General features: G+C 70.7%; 2 protein-coding genes across 4 annotated transcripts in view; both read left to right on the top strand.

The window, feature by feature from the left end:
* TECTA (tectorin alpha) overlaps nucleotides 1-2158 on the top strand; it is a 29130-nt gene extending 26972 nt beyond the window's left edge. Inside the window, exons 23-24 of the mRNA XM_087763605.1 lie at nucleotides 661-777; nucleotides 1231-2158. Of these exons, the coding sequence (XP_087619731.1) occupies nucleotides 661-777; nucleotides 1231-1331 (218 nt within the window). The 3' untranslated portion in view covers nucleotides 1332-2158. The remainder of the gene's footprint in view (nucleotides 1-660; nucleotides 778-1230) is intronic.
* A 14817-nt stretch (nucleotides 2159-16975) lies between these two features.
* Nucleotides 16976-24074, top strand: SC5D (sterol-C5-desaturase). 3 transcript variants are annotated; one of them, XM_087763601.1, is made up of 5 exons: nucleotides 16976-17538; nucleotides 20522-20739; nucleotides 21772-21904; nucleotides 22333-22433; nucleotides 22740-24074. In XM_087763601.1, exons 1-5 carry the CDS (start codon nucleotides 17529-17531, stop codon nucleotides 23163-23165), a joined length of 888 nt encoding a protein of 295 aa, XP_087619727.1. In that variant the 5' UTR covers nucleotides 16976-17528; the 3' UTR covers nucleotides 23166-24074. The 3 variants fall into 3 exon arrangements, with proteins under 3 accessions (XP_087619727.1, XP_087619728.1, XP_087619730.1); XM_087763602.1 differs by lacking the exon at nucleotides 16976-17538 and adding an exon at nucleotides 19552-19645; XM_087763604.1 differs by lacking the exon at nucleotides 16976-17538 and adding an exon at nucleotides 19554-19649.
* Nucleotides 24075-25414: the final 1340 nt, after the last annotated feature.

The following is a 25414-nucleotide window of genomic DNA, read 5'->3' as shown; positions in this document are numbered from 1 at the left end:
GGGGTTCGTCTGCCATCCGGGTCGAGCCCGGCGGCCTGCCGCGGGGCGCCGCCCGGGCGCAGCGGGATCGAGCCGGGGGCGCCGGGGCGAGGGAGCGTGCGTGCGTGCGTCCTGCGGGGAGAGGCCGTTCCTTTGAGCAGGAATCGGGACGAGCACACGAGCGCGCTCGGCACGGGGTTTGCTGCCGGGACGCGAGGGCTGAGGGTGCTGGGGCACCGGTTGGGGGGGGGGGGTGGGGGTGGGTGCGGGCCGCGTCGGGGGTCCGTGTCGCTCGGGGACGCGCGTTCCTAGGGGTCCGCGGGAGACGGCGCGAGGGCGGGGCGGGCGGCGGGAGCCCGGGGTGGCGCGGGGTTCTTTGTTTCTGGCCGCGTGGCCCCATGCTGAGGGGGCTCCTCTTTGTCTTCCTGAAAGGCCCCCTGGAGGGCCGCGAGTGTCAGACTAGGCGCTGCGTCGGGGCGACGGGGCACGACAGGAGCCTCGCTGGGTCCGAGCGTCGTCCCCGTGCCACGTGAGGGCGTGCCCGGCAGGGAATGGGTGCGCTCTCGTGGGCCCCGTCGTTGCAGCGGGGAGCGTGGGAGTGCGGGTCTCGGGCAGCCGAGGATGGGGGTCTCGGGGTCTGGGACGATCGCTGAGGTGTCCTCCTTTGCTCTCCGTGCCCAGGATCGGACTGGTGCGAGGACAACGGAGGCTGCGAGCAGATCTGCACGAGCCGGGTGGACGGACCTTTGTGCAGCTGTGTGACGGGGACGCTGCAAGGGGACGGCAAGAGCTGCAGGGGCAAGTTCCGGGGCTGGTGCGGGACGATCACGGCGAGCGTAGCGGGGGGGTTCGCGCGCCCGAGCCGAGGAGCCGTGGGGGCGAGCGGTGCGGTGAAGGCGGCTGGACCGTGCGGCGTGTCGCAGATAAGAGGGAGGCGGAGGGCAGGAAGCCGGGTGCGGGCCGTTCCAGGGGCCCGAGGTGCCTGGCGACGTGGCATCCGAGGGCCGCGAGGCCAAGGATGGCGGACTCGGAAGAACTGGCAGGCAGGCAGGCAGGCAGGTAGTTGCAAGGGCGGCGATGGCGTATAGCGTAGCGCGGGGTCGCGGCAGGGTAGGGTAGAGCCCACGGGTAGGGTAAGGGGCGTGGGGGGAGGGGGGATCAGCGATGAGATGGGGCGCCCGGGAGGGCGCGGGACCGGCGCGGTGTGCGCCGGGGCCGTGGCTCACGCGGGTCTCGTTGTTGTGTCGGCAGCCTCCAGCTCTTCGGGGGAGCACCGTGCCCGAGCGGCCCTTCTGGTGGCGGCCCAGCTGTGCCTGTGGCTGCGCATGGCTCTGCGGGACCCGACCTCGTAGGTGCGGCTCCGCCGCCCAGCCGAGTACTGTTCTCGCGTCAGCCTGAGTCTTTGTAGGGTAGGAGACGGCACCCCCCCCAGCGGCCAGGCTGCCGCCGACCCGTCGTGATGCGCAGCGGCAAGAGAGGGACTCGACCGGAGAGAGACTGGACACGGACTCGGCCGCGAAGGGGGCGCGTGGCAGGCGCCGTGATGGAGAAGCAGAGCAGGACGTTTGCCGGCATCGATGCGGGACTTGGGGTTGTTTTTTGCAGGTTTCTGGCGTCGGTGTGGGACGCAGGGGTTGTTTTTTTTTTTGCAGGTTTCCACCATCGATGGGGGACTTGGGGTAGGGTTTTTTCTTGCAGCTTGCCATCACCGATGGGGGACTCGAGGGGTTTTTTTTGCAGCTGTTTCCCAGGCTTTCCCTGGCAGGCTCGTAGCACGTGCTGGAGGTAGCCTGCACCCCGGGTGCAGTGTCCTCGCATGGCCGGCCGCGGGTCTCCACCGTCCTCGGGAGCTGCTGTCGGCGCCTGGCGAGCGCACGGACTCGGTCAGAGGTAGGTGTCGCGGCGCGGGTCACGGGCCAGAGCGGCGTGTCGTCGGATGTCGTGATGCCTCGGGAGCGCGTCACCCCCCGGCTCTCTGGAGCGGAGGCGTTGTTGAGGCACGCGGCCGAGGGCCGAGCGCATCCCTGGGGTCCAGGAAACCCAGTAGTGCGTGGCGGTGGCGGGAAGCTGGTCCTGATGTTTGGAAAGAGGTGCTTTCCGGCAGGCAGGAGCGAGAGCCCGGGAAAGGAGGGGCACAATTTCCTCCCGCGTTTGCGTGGTGCGCCACGGCCGAGTTGTTTGTGTGGGCGAGAGCAGGGTTGGGGTCTGTGGGCGTGGGGCGGCGGTGGGGTGCCCGGCAGGAGAGTCGAGAGTGGCCTCGGGTGCCGGTGGGTGGGGGGGGCCGTCGGTGTCGTGTCTTGTGTTTGTACTCTGTGAAAAGGCTGCGCGGGAATAAAAAGCGTTGTAATCCTTTGGAAGCGGCGCAGTCCCGTGCGACGGCGGCGAGGATGGGGCGCGGCAGGTGGGGCCGGGAGGACACTGGGGCTGGGGCGAGTCTCTGGGAGGGGCGGGGAGCGGGGGTTTCTAGGTGCCGGACGAGGGCCGTGTGTAGGGGCGAGAGGCAGCCGGCGGGAAGCCCGGGAGGGAGGGGTCTCGCGAGGGGAGCGGGAGCAGTTGCGAGGGGTGGCGGCGGCGTGACGTAGCGGAGCGGGTCTGGCACGGGAGCCTGCCCGGCGAGGGCCCTTTCTGCCAGGGCCCGCACGGGGATGGAGCGGGGGGCTCGAGAGGAGCGCCGGAGGAACGGGAAGCATCGGCCAGCCCCCAGATCTATGATAGTATTGGTATTGGCGAGGCTCGGGGGAACGAGTCCCTTGACTGGAGCGCCAGGCTGGAGGGCTACAGGCTGCTCCGGAGCGATAGGCAGGGCAGGCAAGGCGGTGGTGTCGCGCTGTAGGGAAGGGAGAGGTTTGAGCGTGCAGTCCTCGTGGCTAGCGGTGATGCGGTTGAGAGGAGGGAGGGGTAGGAGGATGGCAGAGAGAGGAGTTGTGGTAGTGAGCATCTCCTATGGATTGCCCGGCCAGGAGGGTAGCGCCGAGGAGCGATTGCGGCCGGAGAGCTGCCCGGCAGAAAAGGACCCGGGGGCGCCGGTCGACAGCCAGCGGAGTAGGAGCCGGCAGCACGCCCGGGTGGCTGAGAAGGCCAAGGGCATCCTGGCTCATGTAGGGAGCAGCGTGGCCGGCAGGACCAGAGAGGCGATTGCGCCCCCATACTCGGCGCTGGCGAGGCCGTGCCTCGAGTACTGCGTAGAGTTTTGGGAGGAGCGGCGGAGGGAGCTGGGGTTGTTTAGCCTGGAGAAGGGGAGGCTGAGGGGAGACCTTATCGCTCTCCGCAACGGCCTGAGAGGAGGCCGCAGCCAAGGCGGGGGGGGGGGGGGGGGGGGGGGTGGTCTCTTCTCCCCAGTAACGCGCGATGGCACGAGAGGAAAGGACTTTGAGCTGCGCCAGGGGAAGCTTAGGTTGCGTATTAGGAAAACCCGTTTTACCAAAAGGGCGGTCAGGCATTGGCTCAGGCTGCCCAGGGAAGGGGTTGAGTCCCCGCCCCTGGAGGCATTCAAAAGACGGGCAGATGTGGTGCTTAGGGACAGGGTTTAGCGGCGGCCTTGGCAGTGCTGGGTTAAGGGTTGCACTCGATGACCTGAAGGGTCTTTTCCCACCGTGACGATTCTAAGATGAGGTGCTGCAGCGTGGCCAGAGAAGGGCAACGAGGCAGGGGAAGGGTGTAGAGCACAAGGCTGAAGAGGAGCGGCCGAGGGAGCTGGGGGTGCTCAGCCCGGAGAAGAGGAGGCTGAGGGGAGACCCGCTTGCTCTCTGCAACTGCCGGAGAGGAGGCTGGAGCCAAGGCGGGGTCGGTCTCTTCTCCCAAGCGACCGGCGGTAGGATGAGAGGGAATTGGCCGCGAGCTGCGCCAGGGGAAGCGTAGCTTGGACGTCAGGGAAAAAAAACCTCTTCACCGAAAGGGTGGTCAGGCATTGGCTCAGGCTGCCCAGGACAGTGGTGGCGTCCCCATCCCTGGAGGGATTTGAAGGACAGGTAGATGTGGTGCCTGGGGACATGGTTGAGCGGTGGACCGGGCAGTGCTGGGTGAACGGTTGGACTCGATGAGCTTAAGGGTCTTTTCCGCCCCTAACGATGCTAGGAGTCTGTGACTGTAGGCGAAGCGGTCGGTCCAAGGAGGCAGTTATCCTGCCGTATTTGGCGTCGGCGTGGCCTCGCCTCGTGGGCGGCGCGCGGGTCTGGGCTCCGCCATTGAAGCGGGACGCGACGCTCGTCGAGCGCCTCCAGAGGCGGCGAGGGTGGCGGAGCTGGTGAAAGGGCCGGCAGGCGCCTCCTAGAAGGAGCGGCCAAGGACTTTGGGCTCGTCTGGTGCGGAGGGAAGGAGGCTGCGGGCGACCGGCTTGCTCTCGACAGCTTCCGGAGGGGAGGAAGCGGAGAGGGAGGCATCGCTCTCTTCCCCCCGGTATCCGGCGGTAGGACACGCAGGAAGGGGTCAGTCGGCGTCAGGGGAGGCGTAGACTGGACGTTAGGGAGCTCGTCTGTACCGAGAGGGCGGTCGAACGTTGCGGCCCGCTTCCTAGAGAGGGTGTCCCGGCTCTGTGGCCGTCAGCGTTGAACAGGCATCGGGTCCGTGTCCTGAGCGATGTGCCTTGGGTTTCGGTTGGCCCCGAACGGGTCGGGCGATGGGAACGCGAGAGCGTTGTTGGGCCCTTCCAAGTGCAATACTCTCCTCTAGTCTCTTCTGTGTCTCAGGAGAGGGTGTGGGTGCTCTCGGAGAAGGCTCCCGGTGAGGAGCGCCTGGCTGCCGCGGGGCTCCGGCGGGACGGGGGGCGAGTTGGAATGCGATGTCGGGGCACGAGCGGGGTCGCGGTGCTGGCCGCAGGCCGCCCCGGGGTGGCGCGCACGCCCGGCAGGGGACGGCGGTCTTGCGGACCGCCTCCGGCTGGCACGGAGGCGGCAGGGGAGCGGCGTTGGACCGAGGGAGTCGGCGGGGCAGGGGACGGGCGCGTGTCGGTTGGCAGAGGGTCTCGGAGGGAGGCCGGGCAGCGTGGGAGGTGGGTGTGGTGCGGGAAGTCTGGGTGGTCGTGTGCTGCCAGCTGGGTCCCAGCGTGTGGCTGAGGGGCGCGTAAGGGTGGAGGGTGCGTGGCAGGGGCGGAGGGGGTAGGAGATGTGGGGGTGCAGGGTGTTGGAGGGGATTGTTGCGGGGTGGAGAGCGGTGCTCGTGCCGAGAGGTGCACGGGTGCTGCGACAGGCAGGTGAGGGCTGAGGGGTCTCTCTCTGCTAGAAGGGACTGTGGGTTGGAAGGGAGAGGCAGAAAGGGAGGGTGGTGGGTGGATGTTGTTTGGGGGGGGGTTGTCTGCCTGCCTCCCTGCCTGTCTGTCCTGTTTCTTGGGGTGGTGGGGGCTGGGGCCGGTTGTCTCGCGGTGGCCGTCTTGGGATGTGGCGTGCCTGTTGGCGGGGGGAGGGGGGGGTGGATAGGGAAGGCGGGTAGCCGTGTTAGGGGAGGTGGCGCGCGGTCACAGGGCTGAGGCGGTAGGGGCAGGGGAGCGGTGTGCCTGGTCTGAGAGGTGGTTGGAGGGGGCGTTGCTGCCTGTGGGCTGCAAAGGTAGCATAGAGGTGGGGGGAGGCGGGTTGTGTCGCTCGAGCAGGGAGCTGGGGCGGGCGGTGGCGGTGGGAGCAGCGCGGTCCTTTGGTGGGGCTTGCAGGGAGGAGGTTTTGGGGGGAAGGGGCTTCAGGGCTGGTGTCGACGGCGGCTGTGTGCGGTGGGCAGGGGCAGCGGCTCGGAGGTGGGGGCTGCGTTTGGCATGTGTGGCGGCAAGCGTCGAGGGGGCTGTTGGGGTGGCCGGTGCAGGGGAAGGTCGTCTGGTGGCACGGGGCTGACGGGTGGGTGTCTGCCTGCAGCTGATGTGTTGCAGAGGCCTAGGTGCATGTAAGGGAAGTGCTGTCTGGCGAGGCGGGGAATGGGGGGGGGGGGGGGGGGGGGCGTGCTGACTGGCTGGGAGCGTGAGCAAGGCAGGCAGAGGTGCGGGGTCTGGCGCTGTGAGATAGGTAGGGATGTAGGGGAGAAGGTGTGGAGGAGGTTGGGGTCCTGGGGACGGGAGGAGGGCAGCTGATTCCCTTGCCTTGAGAGAAGGGGTGGGTAGTGGGGTGGCGTGGACTGTTGAGGGGGTGCCTGTTGTTGGAGGGGAGGCGTGAGTGTCCCGGACTGTGGCGGTAGGCGAGGTTGGAGGCGGGATGAGGCCGGTCCCTGTACCTCGGTCAGGGTGCCGAGACGGCTGTGGGGGGTGTGCGTGAAGCAGGGCCAGGGGCAGCGGGAGGAGCTGTGCGGTCAGCGCGTGGTGGAGGTAGACGGGGGACATCGTAGCTCTCTTTGGGAGAGCGGCAGCGGTGTTGGCACGGGGAGGTGCATGCCAGGCGACGGGGTGGGGATCAGCGCCCGGGAGGGCTTTGAGGGCCGTGACGGGCGATCTGGTAGCGTGCGAGGGAGCAAGGTGGAGAGCGGTTTGGCGGCGGCGGTTCAGAGGTGGTGTTCCTCTCGGTGGGTGAGTCTGTAGAGGGGAGAGGAGGTGCCGGTGGGGTGCAGGCAAGGTCCATGGGACCACGGGGAATGGTTGTAGGGGCAGCGGCGTGGCGGCTAGCGTGAGGTTGGCTCTCTGGAGGGAGTGGGGTGCAGAGGGGCTTGGCAGTCAGGGGCCATGCTGTGGGAGGCAAAAGTGCTGTGTCGGGCAGGGAGCGGGGGGGGGCGGGGGGCGTGGTGCGGGGAGGTGTCGTCCCAGGGGTGCGGGGGGGGCGCAGGGCCTCCTGTCTAGAAGGGCGCGTGGCCTCGGGGACCGTGGTGTGGGGATGCGGAAGAGTCTCTCAACCGGAGGTGGGGGTGTGTAGGCTGCAGGGGTGTTTGTGAGGGCTAGGGCGGGCCTATCTTGGGGTGTGCCGAACTGGGCGGAAGCGGTAGGAGGTGGGTGCCCTCGGAGAGGCCGGTGGCTGCCTGGGTGGGCAATATGGCTTGGGGGGGGGGGGGGCAGGCGGGTGCCTGGGACGGGGGCTGCCCATGTTGGCGGGCAAGGGCCCGGGAGGCGTGCTGGACGCGGTGTTGGGTTAGGTTCGTGCTGCGGCCGGTAGCTTGTGTTGTAGCGCAGGGTGGGCTGGGAGGCAGCGGGGCGGTGGGGCTGCGTCGGCTGGGTTGGTGGCTGCTTGGTGTGGGTCTAGGAGCATCTGGTGTGGTGCAGGTTGGCGTGTGGGCAGAGTGGTGGGTTCGGGGAGGCGAGGGATAGCGTGGGTGATGGCCGGGCCGGGTTTGGAGAGGGGACCGGGCTGCGTAGACCTGGTGCCTGGCGGTGGCGGCGGTTGCGGGGGGGTGGGCTGAGGCGGCTCGGTCAGCCATGCAGTTGTGGGTGTCGGCGTTGGGGCGGGTTGGCGGGGGGGCACAGATGTGGGTAGGGTGGGGCTCGGGGAGGGGGGGTTTGGCGGCCTCTAAGGTAGCGGTCGCGGTTGTGAGCGTGTGCTGGGGTAACGGAGGCGGTGTGGCGGATGGGGCATTGTCGGGGTTGGTGTCTGGTGGGGCAGGGGGGACTGGAGGCGTCTGGGGCGTTGCGGGTGGTGTGGGTTGGGCAAGGCAACTAAATGTTGTTGGTGAATGTGGTGGTAGGCTGTGTGCGGCCGTTGGAGCAGTGGGGTCCCGGAGGGGCCTTGGCAGTGTCGAAAGGGGTCGCGTCCGGGGAGGGTGCCGTGTATGCCGTTGTTGTTGTTGAAGCGCGGTTAGCGTAGATGTCGGGGGCGGCGGCGGTGGTGTTTGTGGTGGTGGGGGCGTGCGTTAGCGTCGATGGTGATGCGAGCCCTGGGGGACCGGGTGGTGCGGTCACTCCTGAGCGGGAACTGCGGTCGGTGGCGTAGGTGGGCGCATGCTGTCGACGAAGGTACGCGGTAGAGGTGAGGTTAGCGGCGCAGGCAGCGGCGCGGAAGCTGGAGGCGGCTGTGACGGTGGTCTCGCTGTCGGTGGCGGGGTTAGCGCCGACGGTGTCGGCGGCGGGGAGGTGGTGGCATCTGTGTGTGCGCAGTGTTGCGGTTGGTATAGGAGATGAGAGGTGGGAGAAAGCGGAAGGTAGGTGTGCTGGTGAGGAGGTGGCAGTGGGTCACGGGGGCGGCGGCGATGTGCGCGAAGCTCTTGGAGCTGGCTGCCTGGTTTGTCGGGAAGGAGGTGCCGGCGTCGGTTTTGGTGGCGGCGTAGGCAGGGCCGGTGGTGTGGGCGGATCAGGGGATGCGAGTCTCGGTATGGCGACGGGTTTGTGTGGGTACGTATGCAGGCCTGGGAACGTGTGCTGTAGCGGTGCTGAGGTCAGGGCTGGGGTTGATGCCAGTGAGGTAGCAGGAGGGGGGCGGGGCTCGGAAGGGGCTCGTGCAGGGTTGCAGGCGTAAGTAGCGGGGCGTGTCAGTAGCGTTGAGGGGAGGGACGGATGGATGGATGGCCACTATGAGGCTCGCGTAGCGTGGCACGCGTTTGGCGGTGGGCGTTGGTGCTGCTAATGGGAGCGTGGATGGTTGGCTGGGCTGGGCTGAGTGCAGCGGCTACGGAGCAGGGTAGCGGTTGAGGGGCCAGCCGCGGTGAGGGTCGTGGTGGTGGTGTAGGGGATGGCGGGTGGGCTAGGCTCTGTTGTTGGGGCTGTTGGAGGTGTGGGCCGGAAGGGCAGGAAAGGGTCTATGGGAGGGTGGGCTGGGTCCGCGAGCGCCCCTTTGGGCAGGCGCGCTTGGCGGAGGCGGCGCGGCAGCGGTCGCCATGGGGCTGCTTGCCCTTAAGGGTGTTGATGGGGGTAGCGGTGGGGTTGGAGCGAGCGAGGTGTCCTGGGAGTGGTATGTGGAGGCGGAGCTTTGGATGTGTAGATGTGGTGAGGGGAGCTGGGGGGGGGGGGGGGGGGGGCGTGACGGAGGTTGAGGTGGCAGTGAGGGCAAGGAGGAGTGTCGTGACAGGAAGGAGGGAGGGAATGCTGTTGGCTGGGGCCGAGAGGAGCGTGTGTGGGTTTGTAGGGGGGGTAGCTGTGCCCCGGCGGTTGCGTTGGTGGGGTGGGGTGAGGTGGTGTGCCGATGGAGCCTGTGGGGGCGAGGACTGCCTGTCTGGTGTAGGGTAGTGACTGGGTAGGGGGTGGTGGGGGCTGTCGGTCCGTGCCGGTGAGGGTGGCTCGTGGCAGTGGCGGAGGAGGCGGAGGAGCAGCTGCCCGGGTCTGTGGGGTGGGAGGGTGCTCTGGTGTTGGTGCTGAAGGCCATCTGTGGGGCTGTACGGGGGAGCCCAAGAGCTGTGGCGTGGCAGTGGGTGAGGAGAGGCGGCGGTTTGGGGGGGTGCGGCGGGCGCGTGCAGGGCGGGCAGCGAGGGTTGGTGTCGATGTCGGTGCGTAGGGGTGCTGGAGGTAGCTAGGTGTGTGGGTGCTGGCCGTGCTGTGGCATGTCTGGGTGCGTGGCTGTAGAGGAGGCTCTGGGTGATCCGGAGGGTGATGTGGGGTGTCGATGTGGCTCGCTGTGTCGGTGGTGCCAAGTGTGCTGTGCCAGCGGGGATGGTGATGCGGGAGCGGTGGCTGGTGTGCGGGGCGGGTGGAGGACGGGCGTTGCTGTGGCGTGGAGCGTCGGTCTGTGTGAGCTGGGGTAGGTGCTAGTGGGAAGCCTCTGTTGGGGGCTGGTGGGGCTGCCTGCCTGCGTCTGTGCACGTGGGCTCTCTCTGTCTGGCCGTGCGTGCCCGCGTCCCTTGCGCTCTCCCTCTCGTTGTGCTTCCCCCTGGCTGTCTGTGTGCGTAGCTCTGGTCTCCTGTCAGTGTGGGTGGGGATGGTTATGTCTTGGTCTTTCTGGGTTTGATAGTGTCTGCGAGTGTCTTGTCTCTGTGGCTGTCCTACAGGCGCTGCCCCTCTTGCAAGCTCTGCTCTTTGTGCTTGCTCAGGGCTGTCTGTGGGAGCTGGTGTCTCTCTGGCTTTGTGCCTGTGTCTCTGGAGCTGTGTACGTGCGTCTGTCAGCGTCTCTGGCTCTGTGCGTCTGTCTGGTCCTCAGTCTGGCGCAGGCTCTTTCTCTGTGTCTCGGTCTGTGCCTGCGCGCGTGTGCCTGAGTCTGAGTGGTGGCCGGAGCGTCCCTGCCGGTGTGTCCCTGCCTGTGCCGGTGGCCCTGCGTGTCGCTTGCTGCGTGTCTTGTTCGGTCTGTCTGCGTGGTGCTTGCGCTCTGTGTGTCCGTTGCTGTGGCCCCCCCGCCACCTCTGACTGGCAGCGCCTGTGCTGCTCTGCCGCCCTCTTGCAGTGTGCCTGTTTGTTTGTCGCTAGGCGTCTCTGACGGTGCGTCCCTCTCTGGCTCTCGGTGTCTCCCTGTTGCTGGGCCTCTGTGTGTGCGTGTGTCTCTGTGTGGCGTAGTGCTGCCCTGTGCTGTCTGTGGTAGCTTCTGTGTGTCTCGGTCTGAGTCTGGGGCTCGGTGCGATCCCGGTGGAGTGCGGGCGGGATGCTGGCTCCGTGTGGGGTGTCTGCGGGTGCGGTGGGGTGTCTGTGCGGCCCTCTGTCTTTGTGCTGCGCCTCGCTCCTGGGGTGGCTTGGTTTGGCACGCGTACGTCTGTTCTCTGTAGTGCTCCCTGGTGCCCTCTCCTTGGTGCTGGGCCTGTTGGCGGAGCGGCCTCCTGGCTGGGCTCGGTGCGTGTCTGGGTGGCCTGGGTCCTCCCCTGGGCTGGGGCTGCTGTCAGTGGATTGCGGGGCCGCGTGGTGGCTCTGGGAAACGGTGTTGTGTGCTGGGTGGCTGGCTGGCTGTGTCAGCCGTGCCTTGGTAGGAGGCCGTGGGGTGTGTCTGTCTTTGTGCTCTCGTGCTGTCTCTGGTGGTGGGCCTTTGCTCCGTGCTGGTGTCTGTGGGCAGCGAGTGTCTGGGTAGGACAGTTGTGGTCTGTCTTTCTCTGTCTGTGCTGGGGGGGGGGGGTAATGCGTGGGTGCTGGCATGGCTGCTGGGGAGGAGCGTGTGGTTGTGTGTGCTGGTGGTGGTGGTGGCCCCCTGCTTGGGTGCCTGGCTCTCCCTTGCCAGGGCCTCCTCTGGTGCTCTCTGGTGTTGGCAGGGCCTCTTAGTGTCTGGGCCCTGTGTCTGTGTGGAGCTCCCAGGCTGTCGGTGCTGGTGTTGCTGGAGGGGCCTTCTCTGGGCTCCCTGGAGTGGGTGCTGGCTCTGACTGTGAGCGTGCCATCCTTCCGTGTGTGCTGTGTGGCTGTGTGTCTCTGTGGCGGGCTGTCTTGGAGCTTGGGTGCTCGGGGCTTTCTCTGCTGGGTGCTGGGTGTCGTGCCCCTGGGCTTGTATGCCAGCCCCGTGCGCCCTCTCTGTGTGGGAGGTGGCTCTTGGCTCTCTGCGGTGGTGCCTCCAGCCCTGCTGCTTTAGGCAGGCTCTCCCGGAGTAGGTGTGTGGGGCCCTTGGTAGGTGCTGCCTTGGCTCTCTGCCTGCCTGGTGGGGCTCTTGTTGGTCTCTGTCTGTGGTCTGGGGTCTCGCTGTGGTGCTCTGTGGCTCGGTCTGTCTCTTGGGCTGCCTGGGCAGCCTGGGCTGTGTTGGCCGTGGGGCCTCTGGTGTGGCTGGGCTCTGGGTGCCTGTCTCGGTGGTTGCCGAGGTGAGCAGTGGCAGAGGGAGGCCTGAGGTTTGTTGGAGGTCGCAGGCTGTGGTGGAGGGCCCTGGTGGAGGGGGTGTCGGTGGCTGGAGAGGAGGAGGAGAGCTGGCTGTGCTGGTGACGGGTGCTGAGGAGGGGGATGGAGGGGCCGGGGTGAGGCGCGGGCCTGATGGGAGTGCACGTGGTTGTGGAGGGTGGTTGGTGGTGGGGAGAGAGGTGAGGGGCCGCTGGGGTGGCGGGCGGGGAGCTCTGTCTTTGTCTCGGCGCGTCTCTTGGCGGGGAGCTCTCCGCGGGCGGTGCCGCCCGGGGCCGCCCGGGCCGCGGCGCGGGAGCTGTCCAGGTGCTGGCGCCGGCGCGGGGGGCGGCAGGTGGGGGCCAAGTGGGGCCTGGGGCCGGCCCGGGGGGCGCCCGGGCGGGGCCCCGGCCCCCCCCTGCTCCGGCCGGGCCCGCCGCGGGCGCCTGCTGGGGCCCGCCGGGGCCCGCCGGGGCCCCGGTGCGGTGCCGGGGCCGGGGGCCTGGGGCCCCCGGGGGGGGCCAGCCCGTAGCGGCCGGGCCGGGGCCCCGGGCGGCCCCGCAAAGTGCCGTCGCCAAAACCTCCGTCGCCGAATCCGTCGCCGTTTGCTCCGTCCCCGTTCGCTACGCTCCCCCGGTCGCTCTGGGGGCCCCGGGGAGAGGGTCGCCCGGGCCCGCCCCTTCCTGCCCCCGCCGGTTGGCCGCCCCGGGGGCCAATGGCGAGGGCCCCCAGCCGCCGCGGGGCCCCCAGCTGCCGCGGGGCCCGGCTCGTCAGGCGAGACCCCCGGCCCCTCCTCCACGGCTCCGCCAGGCCCTCCGGCCTGCCCCACCACCACACCCCCCACGAGACCCCACCGGCATTCCCCGCCACGCGGGCCACGAGCCCACCAGCCCCGCTGCTCCCCTCGGCCGCCCGTGCGCGCTCCTCCCGAGAGCCCTTCGCGCGGTCACGCCGCGCTCGCCGCCCACCCCTGCTCGCTCGCTCCCCGACTCCTGTCGCTTGGCCACCGAGGGATCCCTGCAGCTCTTCGCACTCGACCCTTCCCCGGCCTCGGGCAGGGCCACCGCGCCGCCAAGCGCCGCCGCGCCGCGCCACGCGCCTCTCCATCCCCGCCGGGACTCACGCCTCCGCTCCCTTCCCCGAGGGCAGCCGACACCCGTGCCTGCCTGCCTGCCCTGCCACCAACGCGCCTCTTCCCACCGTCCGACCCTCCGCTTGCCGCCGCACACAGGACCCCTGTCCTCTCCCTTGTCGCCCTGCTGCTCTTTCGTCCCCCACAAGCTGCCCGCTAGCCTTCGAGCACCGCGCCGGCACCCCGGACAGCACCGCGCCGCCCCGCGCAGCCATACCCTCCTCTCCACGCTGAGGAACACGCCACCGCTCCCCTCACAGCCACTACCAGCACCCGGCCCGAGCCACACCGCCAGCTCCCCTTCCCAGCCTCACCGCAGAGCTCCCGCAGAGAGCACCCAGGCACGCTCCTAGGCAAGCCTCTGAGGAGCACGCACGCACACCGCCAGCAGCACCCCTCGCCCCACCGACGCTCGCCCCTCACAACTAACCCGACAGCACCCGCTGTGCCTCCTCCGCCGCTGCCTCTGCCCCCCAGGCGCTACACACAGCACTGACACCAGGCCTTCACAGACAACCCCAGGCCTTCACAGACAACCCCAGCCCACGACCCTCCGAGCCCGTCCGCCACAGCCTGGCCTCCCAACACCGCAGCCCACGCCTCTGCCCCCCTCAGCCCTAGCCGGACCCACACGCGTCACGCTCGGTGCCTCCCACGGCTCCCATCTCCCCGCGAGGCTACAACCTCCCTGACCTCACCCCAGGACACCGCCGCCTCTGCATCCCACGCTCCCTCCCAGCACAGCTCTTCCTTTGGGACACGCGCCACAGCCCACCTCCACACCGTCGCTCCACAGCCCTCGCGCTCACAGCCGGCCCTAACGCTACCCCGCAGCACCGCCCACAGCACCCGGCCTCCCCACGACAGCCCCTCAGGGTCACGCCGACAGGCCGCACCCGCCGCGCCTCCGACGCCCTGCCTGCTGCCCCCGGCACAGCAGCTCTGCAGCCACCCCTCCCCTGCCTGGCCCCCGCCCACCCCCGCAGAAAGACGCACGGCCCTACCGTGCCACCACGCTGCTCGTGCCCCAGTCCTACGCGCAGCACCGAGCCCCTTGGCCCGCACCCTCCCCAATCGCCCCCGCCGTCCGCCCCCACCACCGCCGCCGCAGCGACCCTTTCCCCACACCACGATCCTCGCCAGCCTCCCCCCGACGCTCCGATACCCGACAACCGCACCAGACGCACCGGCGCCAGCTCCACGCCGAGCGGCACCGGGTCCTCGCGGCCCCGGCGCCGGCCACAAAACCCCCGCCACCGCAGCCCTCTGCTACAGTCCCCCCGCTTTCCCCGCTTGCCCAATCGAGCAGCCCCGCAGACGCTGCACGCTCCGGCTTCAGCAGCGCCACTCGCTCTGCCCCGCCACCCCTCTCCCTTACGCCCACGACAGTCCTCTTCCTTTCCAACGTCTGTCCGAGCCCTCCCGCTCCTGCTTCCCATCCGAGGCGACACACGTACCCCACGGCACCGCTCCGCCTCTCCTTCCCCCCCAGCGACCCGCTCGACGGGCGCAGCTCTCCGCGACACGGCAGGCGCCTCCGGCCACCGCCTTCCACCCCTCGCGCCGCAAGCTCGCTCCGCGCCTCAGGCCCCAGGGCGCCCGCCTCCAACTTCTGCTCTGCTCGCCCCACCCCGCACACTTTCCTACTTCCTTACAGCCTCTCCTCACGACCCCCGCCAACAACCCCCCCTGCGACACCGACAGGCCCGAGGCCCCAGCCACCCCTCCAGCTTCTGACCGCCCTCCCCTCCGCCCCCGCTCCCAACAGGGCCCGCTCCTTCCCACGCCGCAAACCCCAGAGCCCCATGCGCCCCACGCCACGCGAGGCCACGCCACGGCACGCCACTGCCTCGCCATCGCCTCCCCCCATCTGCCAGGCGCTCTTCTCCCTAGGCAGCCTGAGACACGGCCCCCCTTCTGGCCCACGGACACACAAGCGCCCCCGGACCCTGCCCCCGCCCAGTCCCGCTCACACCCTGCGTCCCCTAGCCTGCTCACGTGGCCCGGGCTGCCTTGCCTGCCCCCCGGCCGGCACAACCCTCCCCGACCACCCGGCGCCCTCGGGACGCCCTCCACGAGACTTCTTTTACTCGGCCCTACCACGGCACGCCCCACCGCGCCCCACCGCTTCCTCGCTTGCCTACTCTCCGGCTTTCAGCTACGACAGAGGTCATCATGATGTTCTTCTCCTTGGTAGCCTGCAGAGGCCTCTGTTTGTTTTGGGTGGAGGAGGACACGCGGCCGGTTCAGTTCTTGCTACGTATTGCCACAGAGTCGCTAGGGAGCGCTCCCACTGCGCAAGGCCTTGTCCAGCTTCCCACGCTCCGCCCGGTGCCCGAGAGGCCGGGAAGGGCCCGCGGCCCAGACGCCTGACCCGAGCGGCCCACGGCGGCTGCTCCCCACCACATCACATCACGCTCAGCTTATGCGCAGGGGGAATCGGACGGGGGACAGGCAACGATCGCTGCTTGGGGGACGCGACAGGCTTCAGTCGGCGGGCGAGGAGCCACTGTGCAGCATATCGCTTCACTTCACTTCACTTCACTTCCTGACTGACTGACTGACTTCCTTACTTGCTTCTTCGCACTACAATTGTACTATGCTTACTTCGTTGCACTACTATTATTATTATCGTGGCTATGGCTACTCCGACTGCTCTATTTTCATTCCGCTTCAGTTGCTATTCAACTGTTCCTATCCCAACCCACAGGGTCTCTTCCCCTTTGGCCCTTGCTATGATTCTCTCCCCCATCCTACCGGCAGGGGAGCAAGGAAGCAGATGCACGGGCCTCATTGGCCACCTACGGTTACACCACAACACTGACTGACTGACTGACTTGACTTACCGACTTACTGACTTACTTACTGACTTACTGACTTACTTTACAGACTTACTTACTCACTCACTTACTTACTGACTCACAGACTTTTCCTTAGTTTCCCACCGACTGCCTGCCTGCCTGCCACACTGCCAGACATTCATTCATTCTTTCTTCCTTTCTTTCTTTTCCTTACTTCCTTACTTCCTTACTTTACTTTCCTACACACAACAGACAGCAACCCACCTCCAGTCCCTCTCCATTACAGCAGCCCCACTCAGGCACCGCACGGCCACCCACGGTCCTCCGACCCGGCAGCCCCTACCCTCTTGCCACCTGCGCGCCGCCTCACCCCCTCACAAACAAACAAACAGCTCCGCTCGGCCCCCTGCCCGTGGATCCGGCACCTCTCCACCCCAAGCACCCCACCGTCACGGCCACCGTCACCCTCTGCACGCTCCAAACACACGCCCCTCCCCACAGCCTTCCCCCGCCAAGGCTTCCTTGCTTTGCCTACTCCGGCCCGGAGCTGAGCCACCTCTGCCTCCGGAGCCCCTCCAGCCTCGCACGCTCTCTCCGCGCACACGTACCAACGTACGTACCCAAGCGACCGCGGACCTAGCCGCCAGGCTCCGGCACATCCCCCCCACCCCCCACCCCCCCCCCAACACGCATCCGGGATCCCCCCGTTCCCCAAGGGCTCCGTACGGCGAGGAGCCCTCGCCACGCCCATACAGCCGAGGGTCACCCAGCGCCCCGCCCTGAGGGCGAGGCCCCCTCCACACCGCCTGACTTCCCGCGACAGCCTCCGCGGCTCCTCCTGCCACGCTAGCCTCCTGCCTGCCTGCCTTCTTTCCTGTCCGAATGCCTCACGGTCCTCCCTACAGACTGCGGTCCACCCTGCCTTCCTCACTGCCCGAGAGAGACACCAGCCAGCCCCCTCGGCCGCCGCGCCGACAGGACCCTCGCACGGGCCCCGCCCCGCCACCGGGCACCGCGACGCGCCACCGGGGATCGGCCGCCACCCGCGCGCCGCCCACGTTGTTTCTGCACCCCTCGCCCACTCCCGCAGCTCCATCCTCCAGCCACCGGCACGCACGTCTCGGACTTCATCATCTACTCTACTCTACTCCCCTCCACTCGACGTTTTGCACCCACGCGCCCTCGTCGCTCCGCATCCGGCGCCGGTCACCGCTCTTCCCGCGTGACAACTCCCGCGCGCCCTCCCCCTCCCGAGACCGACAGGCCGCACCACAGTCCCCCGGGAACCTTCTCTCCTCCAGGCACAAGGCACCTGCCTCGACCGGCCTCTCCACGTACACGCCAGACGCACGCCAGACACCCCAGGCCAGTACGCAGGTCAGAGCTCCGTGACCTCCCCCCCCCCCCCCCCCGAGCCCCCAGCTCCTCTGTCTTTCCCCAACCACACCAGCCACACGACCCTCAGCCTCCCAAGCGGCCGGCAAGCACGCTGCCTCATCGCCGCTCCGCCCCGCGCCCCGAGCGCTTCCCTGCAGACCGCCCCCCCCGCATCGCCCCCTCGGCCTTCATCCCGGGGATGGCCCCCACCCGCGTGCCTGCCCTCGCTCCTTGACATCCCACCGGGGGCACGGGCCCTCCTCCCACGCAAGGGCCCCGCAAGACGGCACCGCCAAGAACCACGGGTCCACGCCGCCGACGTCCGCTGCCCGCATCGCACACCCGCAGAGCGACCCCGACGGCACCTCTTCCCGCCCCGCGCCTCGCCGGGCCCTTGCGCCCAACGGACGGCACGGGCCGGGCCGGGCCGCTACCGACTCTGAGGCCGACCGATGGCCCGCGAGGGCTCTCCGGGCCATACAGACACAGCGTAGATTCCTAGCATCCTCAGAGTAGGGAAAGACGGAAAGACAGACCGACCCTTCGAGCCATCGAATCCTACCATTCGCCCAGCACTGCCAAGGCCACCGCTACGCCATCTCCTCGAGCACCGCGTCTACCCGTCCTTGCGAGACCTCCAGGGACGGGGACTCCACCGCTGCCCTGGGCAGCCTGCGCCAGGGCCCGACTGCCCTTTCAGGGCACAAGTATGTACGTAAGTAAGTACGTAAGTACGTCAGTTCGTTCGTTGGTGCGTTCGTTTGTTCGTTTTTCCCGATATCCAACCGAAACCTCCCCTGACGCAGCTCAACGCCAGGTCCCCCGTCCCATCCCTTCTTGTTACTGGGGAGAACAGACCGACCCCCACCTGGCTACTGCCTCCTTTCGGGCGGTTGCGTCGAGCCGCAAGGTCTCCCCTCAGCCTCGCCTTCGCCAGGCTACGCAACCAACCAACCCCGGCGCCCGCCGCCGCTCCTCCGCAGCCCTCTGCTCCAGACCCTACCCCGGCCTCGCTGCCCTGCTCTGGCCACGCTCCAACGCCTCCGTGGCCTCCTCCGAGTTAGTTAGTTAGGGGCCCGACGCTGAGCACGGGGCTCGAGGGGCAGCCCCACCAGGGCCCGCTACAGGGGCACCGTCACCTCCCCGGTCCTGCTGGCCACGCCGTTCCCGATCGACGATACAGGCCACGATGCCGTTGGCCCTCTCGGCCACCCGAGCGCGCCGCTGGCTCGCGTTCAGGCAGCCGTCCACCTACGCCCCCGGGTCCTTTCCCGCCACGCAGCTCTCCAGCCGCTCCTCCCCCAGCCCCTAGCTTTGCCTGGGGTTCTTGCGACCCGAGTGCCGGACCCGGCACGGAGCCTCGCTGACCCTCGCGCAGCTGGCCCCGGCCCGACGACCCGGCCCGGCCGGGTCCCTCTGCGGGGCCTCCGTGCCCTCCAGCCGATCGACGCTGCCGCCCAACTTGGCGGCGTCGTCTCCAAACTGTCAGGCGCTGCGCTCCATCCCCTCGTCCAGATCATCGAGGAAGACGCGGAACAGGACCGGCCCCTACGCCGAGCCCCGGGGAACACGGCTCGTGACCGCCCGCCAACCGCATTCGACTCCGTTCGCCGCCGCTCTCGGGGCTCGGCCGCCCGGACGGCTTTCGACCCGGCGCCGAGCGCCCTTCTCTCTCTGAGCCGCGAGCGGCCAGCCTCTCCAGGAGAACGCTGCGGCGGACAGGGCCTAGGGCCTTCCTACGGTCCGAGTAGACAACAGCCGCAGCCTTCCCCTCATCCGCCAAGGGGGCCTCCTCGTCCTAGAAGGAGACCGCGCTAGCAACGCGGGACCTCCCTTTCCTACGCCCGCGCTGCCTGGCCCCGATCCCCCGGGTGTCCCGCCCGCGCCACGTGACGGCGCTCCAGACGATCCGCTCCCTGCCCTTCCCCGGCGCCGAGGTCGGGCGGACGGGCCGGCGGGTCCCCAGATTCTCCTTCCGACCCGTCCTGCACAGGGGCGTCCCATTCGTTTGCTACCTCCCGGTCCTCCGGGACCTCCCCGGCGGACCGGGACTGCCGCTACAGACGGGACAGCGGCTCGGCCAGCTCCTCTGCCAGCCCCCCCGGCATCCTCGGCCGCGTCCCGTCCGGCCCCTGGGCCTCGCGCGCGCGTAGAGGAGCGGGTCCGTGCCTGGCGCCTCCTCGACAACGAGGGCTTCCCTCTGCCTCCCGCCGATCTGCGCCTCCCAGCTCGGGGGCCGGAAAAGCCCGAGGATGACCGGGCTGACCGCTCCAGACGCTCCATCTCGCCAGGCCCCTCGCCAGCCACGGACAGGCCCGAGGCCAGGCCCGCCCCGCCGGGCCACCTCCCGGCACCTCGGCTGCCGAGTCACCTCACAAGCGACAAGCCGCCAAAGAGCACGGGCGCGATGCCCGCCCCCAGCCCGCCCCAAAACATCCCCGGCCCGAGGAAGACGCTGGGCAATGCCGCGCCGTCCCGTGCCGCCCGCCGCCCCTGCCGCCGCCGCACGGCTCGGAGCCTGCACGTCTACTAGGCAGGCAACAGACCGCGCCGCCTGCCCGCTCGGCGGCCCCGCTCCGCGGCCCCCACGGCCGCCGCGTACAGGGACGCGGCGCCTCCCGCACGAAGACCACCGCGGCGCGGTCCCCGCCGCCCCGGGCCGCCCCCTCGGGCACCGGCCGGCCCCCGGCGGGGCCGTCCCCGCGCCCCGCCCCCGCGCGACGTCACCGCCCGCGGTGGCGCGAGCCGCTACGGCCGTGACGTCGCGTGGCGCTACCGGGCGGCGGCGCCGCCTCGCCCCGCCCACCGCCGCGCCGGGACCCGCAGGCAGGTACCGGGGTCCGGGGCTCCGGGGACGGGGGACCCGGGGGGAAACGGCGGCTCCGCTCCCCGGGCGCCGCCCCGCCGCCACCGCCACCGCCGCCGAGCGGGCGCGCACCCACCCGCGGGCGGCGCTCCCCTGCGCGCCACCGCGGTCACCCACGGCTCGGACCCGCGGCGCGCCCCGATCCCACGGCCGCGCGTCCCGTCCGTCCCCCCCGCCCCGGGCACTTGCCGGCTCCCCCGCGCCTCCAAGCCACGCGGAAGCCCCCCACGCCACGCACCGCCGCAAGTGACGTGCCCCTCGGCTCCCTTGCCGCCGCCCTCCCCGCCCACACACGGCCCCGTCCCTGCCGGCAGCTCGCCACACCGGCGCCGGGACCCCCGAGGGGCACGGCTGACATCGTCACCCCGCGGGACCCAAAACCAGACCGAGAGCCCCGGAGCGCCACGGACCGCCCCCCCCCCCCCCGCGCTGCCCAACACGCAGGCCCTGCTCCCCCCAACCTGCCTCCCCCTACCTGTACGGCACGGGACCCCGCCGTACGCGCCCTCGCCCACGGCGCGAGGACGCAAGAAACAGGGCAGCCCCCCTCACGCCAACCCCATCCGCGTTGCGCCCTTCGTCGCCCTTCGTGCCTGCATCTCCCAGACACCCCGCGGGGACCCGGCGACGGTGACCCGGACGCACAGCCGACCTCCCTGCCACCACGACCCGCTAGCCCCCGCCACCCACCCTGCGGCAGACGCTCGCTCCTCGGCAGCGCCCCCGTCCGGGCCCCCGCCGCCCCGCGGACGGGACAGGGACCGGAGAGACAGGGGCCACCTCCCGCGCCCCTGCCGCGCCCGGCAACTTCAACCCTCTCTCTCTCTCCCCCCCAGGGGCCGCCATGGATCTAGTCCTGGACGCCGCCGACCGGCACCTCCTCACGCCCTACGTGTACCCCGCCGGCTGGCCCGAGGGCGAGCCCTGCCGCCAGCTCCTCAGCCTCTTCGTCATCACCAACCTGGGGGCGCTCGCCCTCTACCTGCTCTTCGGCACCCTCAGCTACTACTTCGTCTTTGACCACCAACTCAAGACGCATCCCCAGTTCCTAGAGGTGGGTGCGCGCTGCCATCCCCCCCCCGGCACCCCGCCTCGCCCGGGCCCTGCGCCGCACGCCGCTTCGCCCCTCCCGCGGGCATCCCCCGCGCCGTCCTCCATCCGCTCCGCGTGACGCGCGCCAACGCCGCGGCGTGGGCTGCCACCACTGCCTGCTTGCGGAGTCCTACCGCTTGCGCCTCCAGCGATGCTTTTCCCCCACGTCCCGAGCCCCGCCCCGCCCACCGCTCCCGAGCCCCCGCTGGCACGACTAAACCGTGCCCCTACAAACTCCCTGGGGGGACACGAGGAGCCCCAGACCGGCTCGGAGTCCGCCACTGGCAACGGGGCCCGGCCGACACGCGGCACCGCCCCGTCCTCCCCGCTCCGGACTTCCTTGGGCGACCCCCCCCCGCCCACTACGTGCCCGGCCCCTCAGAGACACCCATCGCGTCCCACTCTCCGCCCTCAACCGCCGCAAACCTCCTCGCGCCCCGCGCGGCAGCAGCCCCGGGATCCCCGCCCGCTCCAACGGCACGCCGTCCCCGCACGCCTCCGACGCGACCGCGCTCTCCCCGGCTCCCTGCGTTCCCTGGCACGCGTCGCTCGCTGGGGGATGGGAGCGCAAGCTCCCTCGCGGCGGCGCCTGGCCGGCCGCAGGCACGCGCCCGTGCCGGTCTCGGCGCCCTGCTGCCGCCGCTCGACGCCTGCCCGACGGGCGGCGGCGACCGCCCCTCTCGGCCCGCCGGCGGCCGCCGGCACGGGGCCCCCGGTCACCCCTGGCCAGAAACAAGTACCGCTTCTGTGACGCCCGAGAGCCAGCAGCAGGCCCATCCTGCCCCGTGCAGACCCACGGGGCCGGCACGCCTCGCCCCGAGCCACAGCGTAGACATCACGGCGAGGCGCCCGCGCCGCGGGCCAACCGGCGGCTGAGGCGCCGGCCCTCCCGGCCTCGCGAGGGGCCGGGCCGTCGGGCCTCTCGGGTCCCTGCCCCCGTCCCGGTCCGCCCGCTCCCCCCCGACCCCTCTCTCCCGCTGCCGTCCCCCCGCAGAACCAGGTGCGTCGGGAGATCGCCTACGCGCTGCGCTCCCTCCCCTGGATCAGCGTGCCCACCGTCGCCCTGTTCTTTGCCGAGGTGCGGGGCTACAGCAAGCTCTACGACAACATCGAGGACTCCCCGTACGGTGAGCCGCTCCGCCGCGCCCCCGCCCCGCCGGGCCGGCGCCTTCTCCCCGCCGCCCGGGTCACCTCCCTCGGCGCCCCCCGTCCCCGGGGCGGCCGGCACGCCCCCCTTTCTGCCCGGGACGGCGCACCTCGTACAAGGCCCGCCCCGTCTACGGGGGCCTCGGGCCGGCCCCGTCTCGTCGGCCAAACCCCGAGTTCCCTGTAGGCCGACGCGGCGAGTCGCCGACCCGGCCCGCTCGACGCGTGCCCCCCTCCGCACCAGAAGGCCGTCCCTGCCCCGGGCGCGGCTCCCGACGCGGCGGCCTCCGGCCCGCTTTCCCCGAGTCGCGGGAGGGCGTCCGACCCCCGCGCCGCATCTGCTCGCCGCGACCCCCGCGCCCCGCGTCGCCCCTCGCGGGCGCCGACCCTGACGTCCCTGTTCGCCCAGGCTGGTCGGGCGTCCTGCTCAGCATGCTGTCCTTCCTCTTCTTCACCGACATGGGCATCTACTGGATACACCGCGGTCTCCACCACAGACTCTTCTATAAGGTACGAGGCGGGACGGGGGGCTCCGGGCGAGAGCCCTCGCCCCGCGCGGGGGCCGCGGCCGCGCCGCTCCTCCCGGGGCAGGCGCGCCCCGGGGGGAGCGGCGGCCTCGGCGCGGCCCGACGAGGCGTCTCCTCGCCCCGGGCCGCAACGCGCCGGAGGCCGCGCGCGCGCGCGCTCGAGGGCGCGCGTCCCCCGCCCGCCCTCCGGGCGGCGACGGCCCGCGGCCCCCGCGGCTCCCGGGCGGCGAGTCCGGCCCCGGCCGGGGAGCCCCCTCAAAGGGACCGACGGCGCGCCCTCTCCCCGCAGCGTTTCCACAAGCCCCACCACCTCTGGAAGATCGCGACGCCTTTCGCCAGCCACGCCTTCCACCCCGTCGACGGCTTCATGCAGAGCCTGCCCTACCACGTCTACCCCTTCCTCTTTCCCCTGCACAAAGTCACCTACTTGGGCCTCTACATCTTCGTCAACGTCTGGACCATCTCCATCCACGACGGCGACTACCGCGTCCCCCGCCTCCTGCGACACGTCGTCAACGGATCGGCCCACCACACCGACCACCACTTCTACTTCGACTGCAACTACGGGCAGTACTTCACCCTCTGGGACAAGATCGGCGGCTCCTACAAGAGCCCCGCGTCCTTCGAGGGCAAGGGCCCCCGCGACTACTTGCGCAAGCTCCGAGAGAAAGGCCCGGGGGCGCCCGACGGCCCCCCGGCCGCCAAGACCGAGTAGGCGTTCCCCCCCCCGGCCCGGCCCGGCCCCTCGCCGGGACGAGATTCCCCGGCCAGGTCTCGCCCCCGTTCCTCCCCGGCCTCGCGAGACTCTTTGCCCGCGGGCAAAGAGCTCCCGTCCCCCGACGGCGCGACCGGCGCCGAGCGACGCGCGGCGAGCGCTCCCGCCCCCCTTCCCGAAACGGCGGCGTCCGGCCCCACCGGTGACTCGCGGCCTCGCTCTGCGCCTCTGCCCTGCCCTGGCCCCGCTACCGCCGCCCCTGCCGGCCGCCTCCGCATCTGCGCTACGGTCCCCGCGCTGCTGCTTTACAAGAGGAACGAGAACGCGGCCCCGGTACGACGAGAGCGTTGCGCAAATACGACGGGAACGTAGCACGCGGCAGGGCCTCCGTCCGTCCGTCCGTGCTGCGCGCCGTCGTCGCCGATTCGCCGTCGCGGGCTCCGTCGGGACGAGTCGAGTCCGGTCGAGTCGGGCGGCTGACGCCGCCGCTGTTTTTGCCGAGCTGCGTGTCGCGAAAGAAGCCGCGAACGCCTACCTTTCGGAGTCGGCGCGGGCCGTCCCGACGGCTCCTCGGCGCGGCGAGGGCTCGGCCTCGGAACGCGGCAGACCTCCTCGACGCTCGACGCGCTCTCCTCCTTCCGCTCGCCCGGAGACGTCCGGCGGGGCGCTCGCGGGACGCGTCCCAGAAGCGGCGTGCCTGTGGGACAAAGACGCGCGTTGAGTCCCGCGGGTCCCTCGAGCTCCCCGAGAACGGGACGGGACGGGACGGGACGGGGCAAGGCGGGGAGGAACGGGCGCCCCAGGGTTCGTGGCCGGCTTTCCCCCTAAACGTCCGCCGTGCTTCCTGCCGAAGCCCGGTCGCCCCGCCCGCGGGTCCGACCCGCGCTCAATAAATCGCGCTTCCCGGCTCGGCTGCCGCTCGGTCCCTTCGCCCTCGCGCCCGACGCCGCGCAAAGCCTGCCGCGGGGCCCTATTTCTCCCCTACGACGCCCCCCGCACAGCCCCGTACAGCCCGCACCGCTCCGGCAGCAAATACGCACGTCGCTCCCTTCCCCTCTCGCCCGTACGGCAAAGGGGAGAAGGAAACTACTGCCGGCGGCCAGCCCCCCCCCGACTTCTCCTCCTGCCGTTCGGCCGCCGAGACGCATTAGTCCGCGGCAGCGGCCTGGGCCCTCGCCCCCCTCTTCTCTCCTTGCCCCCCGCAAATACATCCAGAGCCGCGCAAAACCGCGAGGACGGGCCGGACCTTCGCCGGGGGGCGTTCACGCTCGGCAGGCGGATGGCATCCCCCACGCGCGCGGGAGCCCCGACCGCTGGGAGCCGCTCGCCTCGGAGACCGGAGGCCTGCTGAGGGTCGAGGCGAGGCCCAGATCAAACGCGGCGACGACGTGCCCGACCTCTGCGAGGCGCCGTGCCGACCGGGGGCCCGATTCCCTCACGACAGCCGTCCCTCGGGAAGAGCGCCGGGCCTTCGCGCCGCCCCGTCCCTCCGCCTTCGCCGAGCCTAGCGCGCGGCGGCGGCCTCGCTAACGGCCTACGCCCCGCGCGCGCGAAACCGTCGGGAGTAACAGCCAGGGGGTTCGGGCACGTCTCCGCCTCGCGTCAGGCGGTCCCCGGGAAGACTCCTGGGGAGCGAGGGCGGCCGAGAGCCAAACCGGGCTGCGCGGGAGCCGGCGGGCGGCGCGAGCCGTGCGCGGCGCCGGCGTACCCCGAGAGCTGCTTTCCTGAGCGAGGGCTGCCTCCCCTACGGCCGCGCCGAGCCCGGCCTCGGCGATGCCTGGCCCCGACCCGCCGAAGCCCCGGAGAGCGGAGCGGGGCGGGCGCCCCGTCCCGGGAGCCGCGGGGCGAGCGGCGACCGTCGGCGGCTGGCACCTTGTGGGAAACTCCTACGACTGCAACGGCGCCGCCCCTGGCCGAAGGAGACCTTCCGCCCTCCCGCGGGCCTGACGCTACGCGACCGCAGCCCGGGTGCCTCACGCCCGTGCGGGACGAGGGGGCTGCGGCTGCGGCGCCGCAACGCCCGCGGACGGGGAGACCCGGCCCTCCCGCTCGCGCGCGTGCCGCGCCGAGGCCGCCGGCACGGAGCGCGTCCTCCCCTGCGGCCTCGGGGCGCCGTGCCGCGGAGAGACGCGAGCCTGCCTTTGGGACCCCGATGCTGCTGGTACCGCAAGACGGAGGTGTCGCTCGCGGCCCGCCGGAGGCGGGAACGGCACCTGCGCCGGCAGCCTTCCTCCCCCTCTCCCTCGTTG

Source organism: Nipponia nippon, unplaced genomic scaffold (genome assembly GCF_047370975.1).
Source record: "Nipponia nippon isolate SJK-2023a ecotype South Korea unplaced genomic scaffold, ASM4737097v1 scaffold_28, whole genome shotgun sequence".
Lineage (NCBI taxonomy): Eukaryota > Metazoa > Chordata > Aves > Pelecaniformes > Threskiornithidae > Nipponia > Nipponia nippon.
Note: the sequence above shows the minus strand (reverse complement) of the source record. Positions and strands in the feature narration are given on the sequence as shown.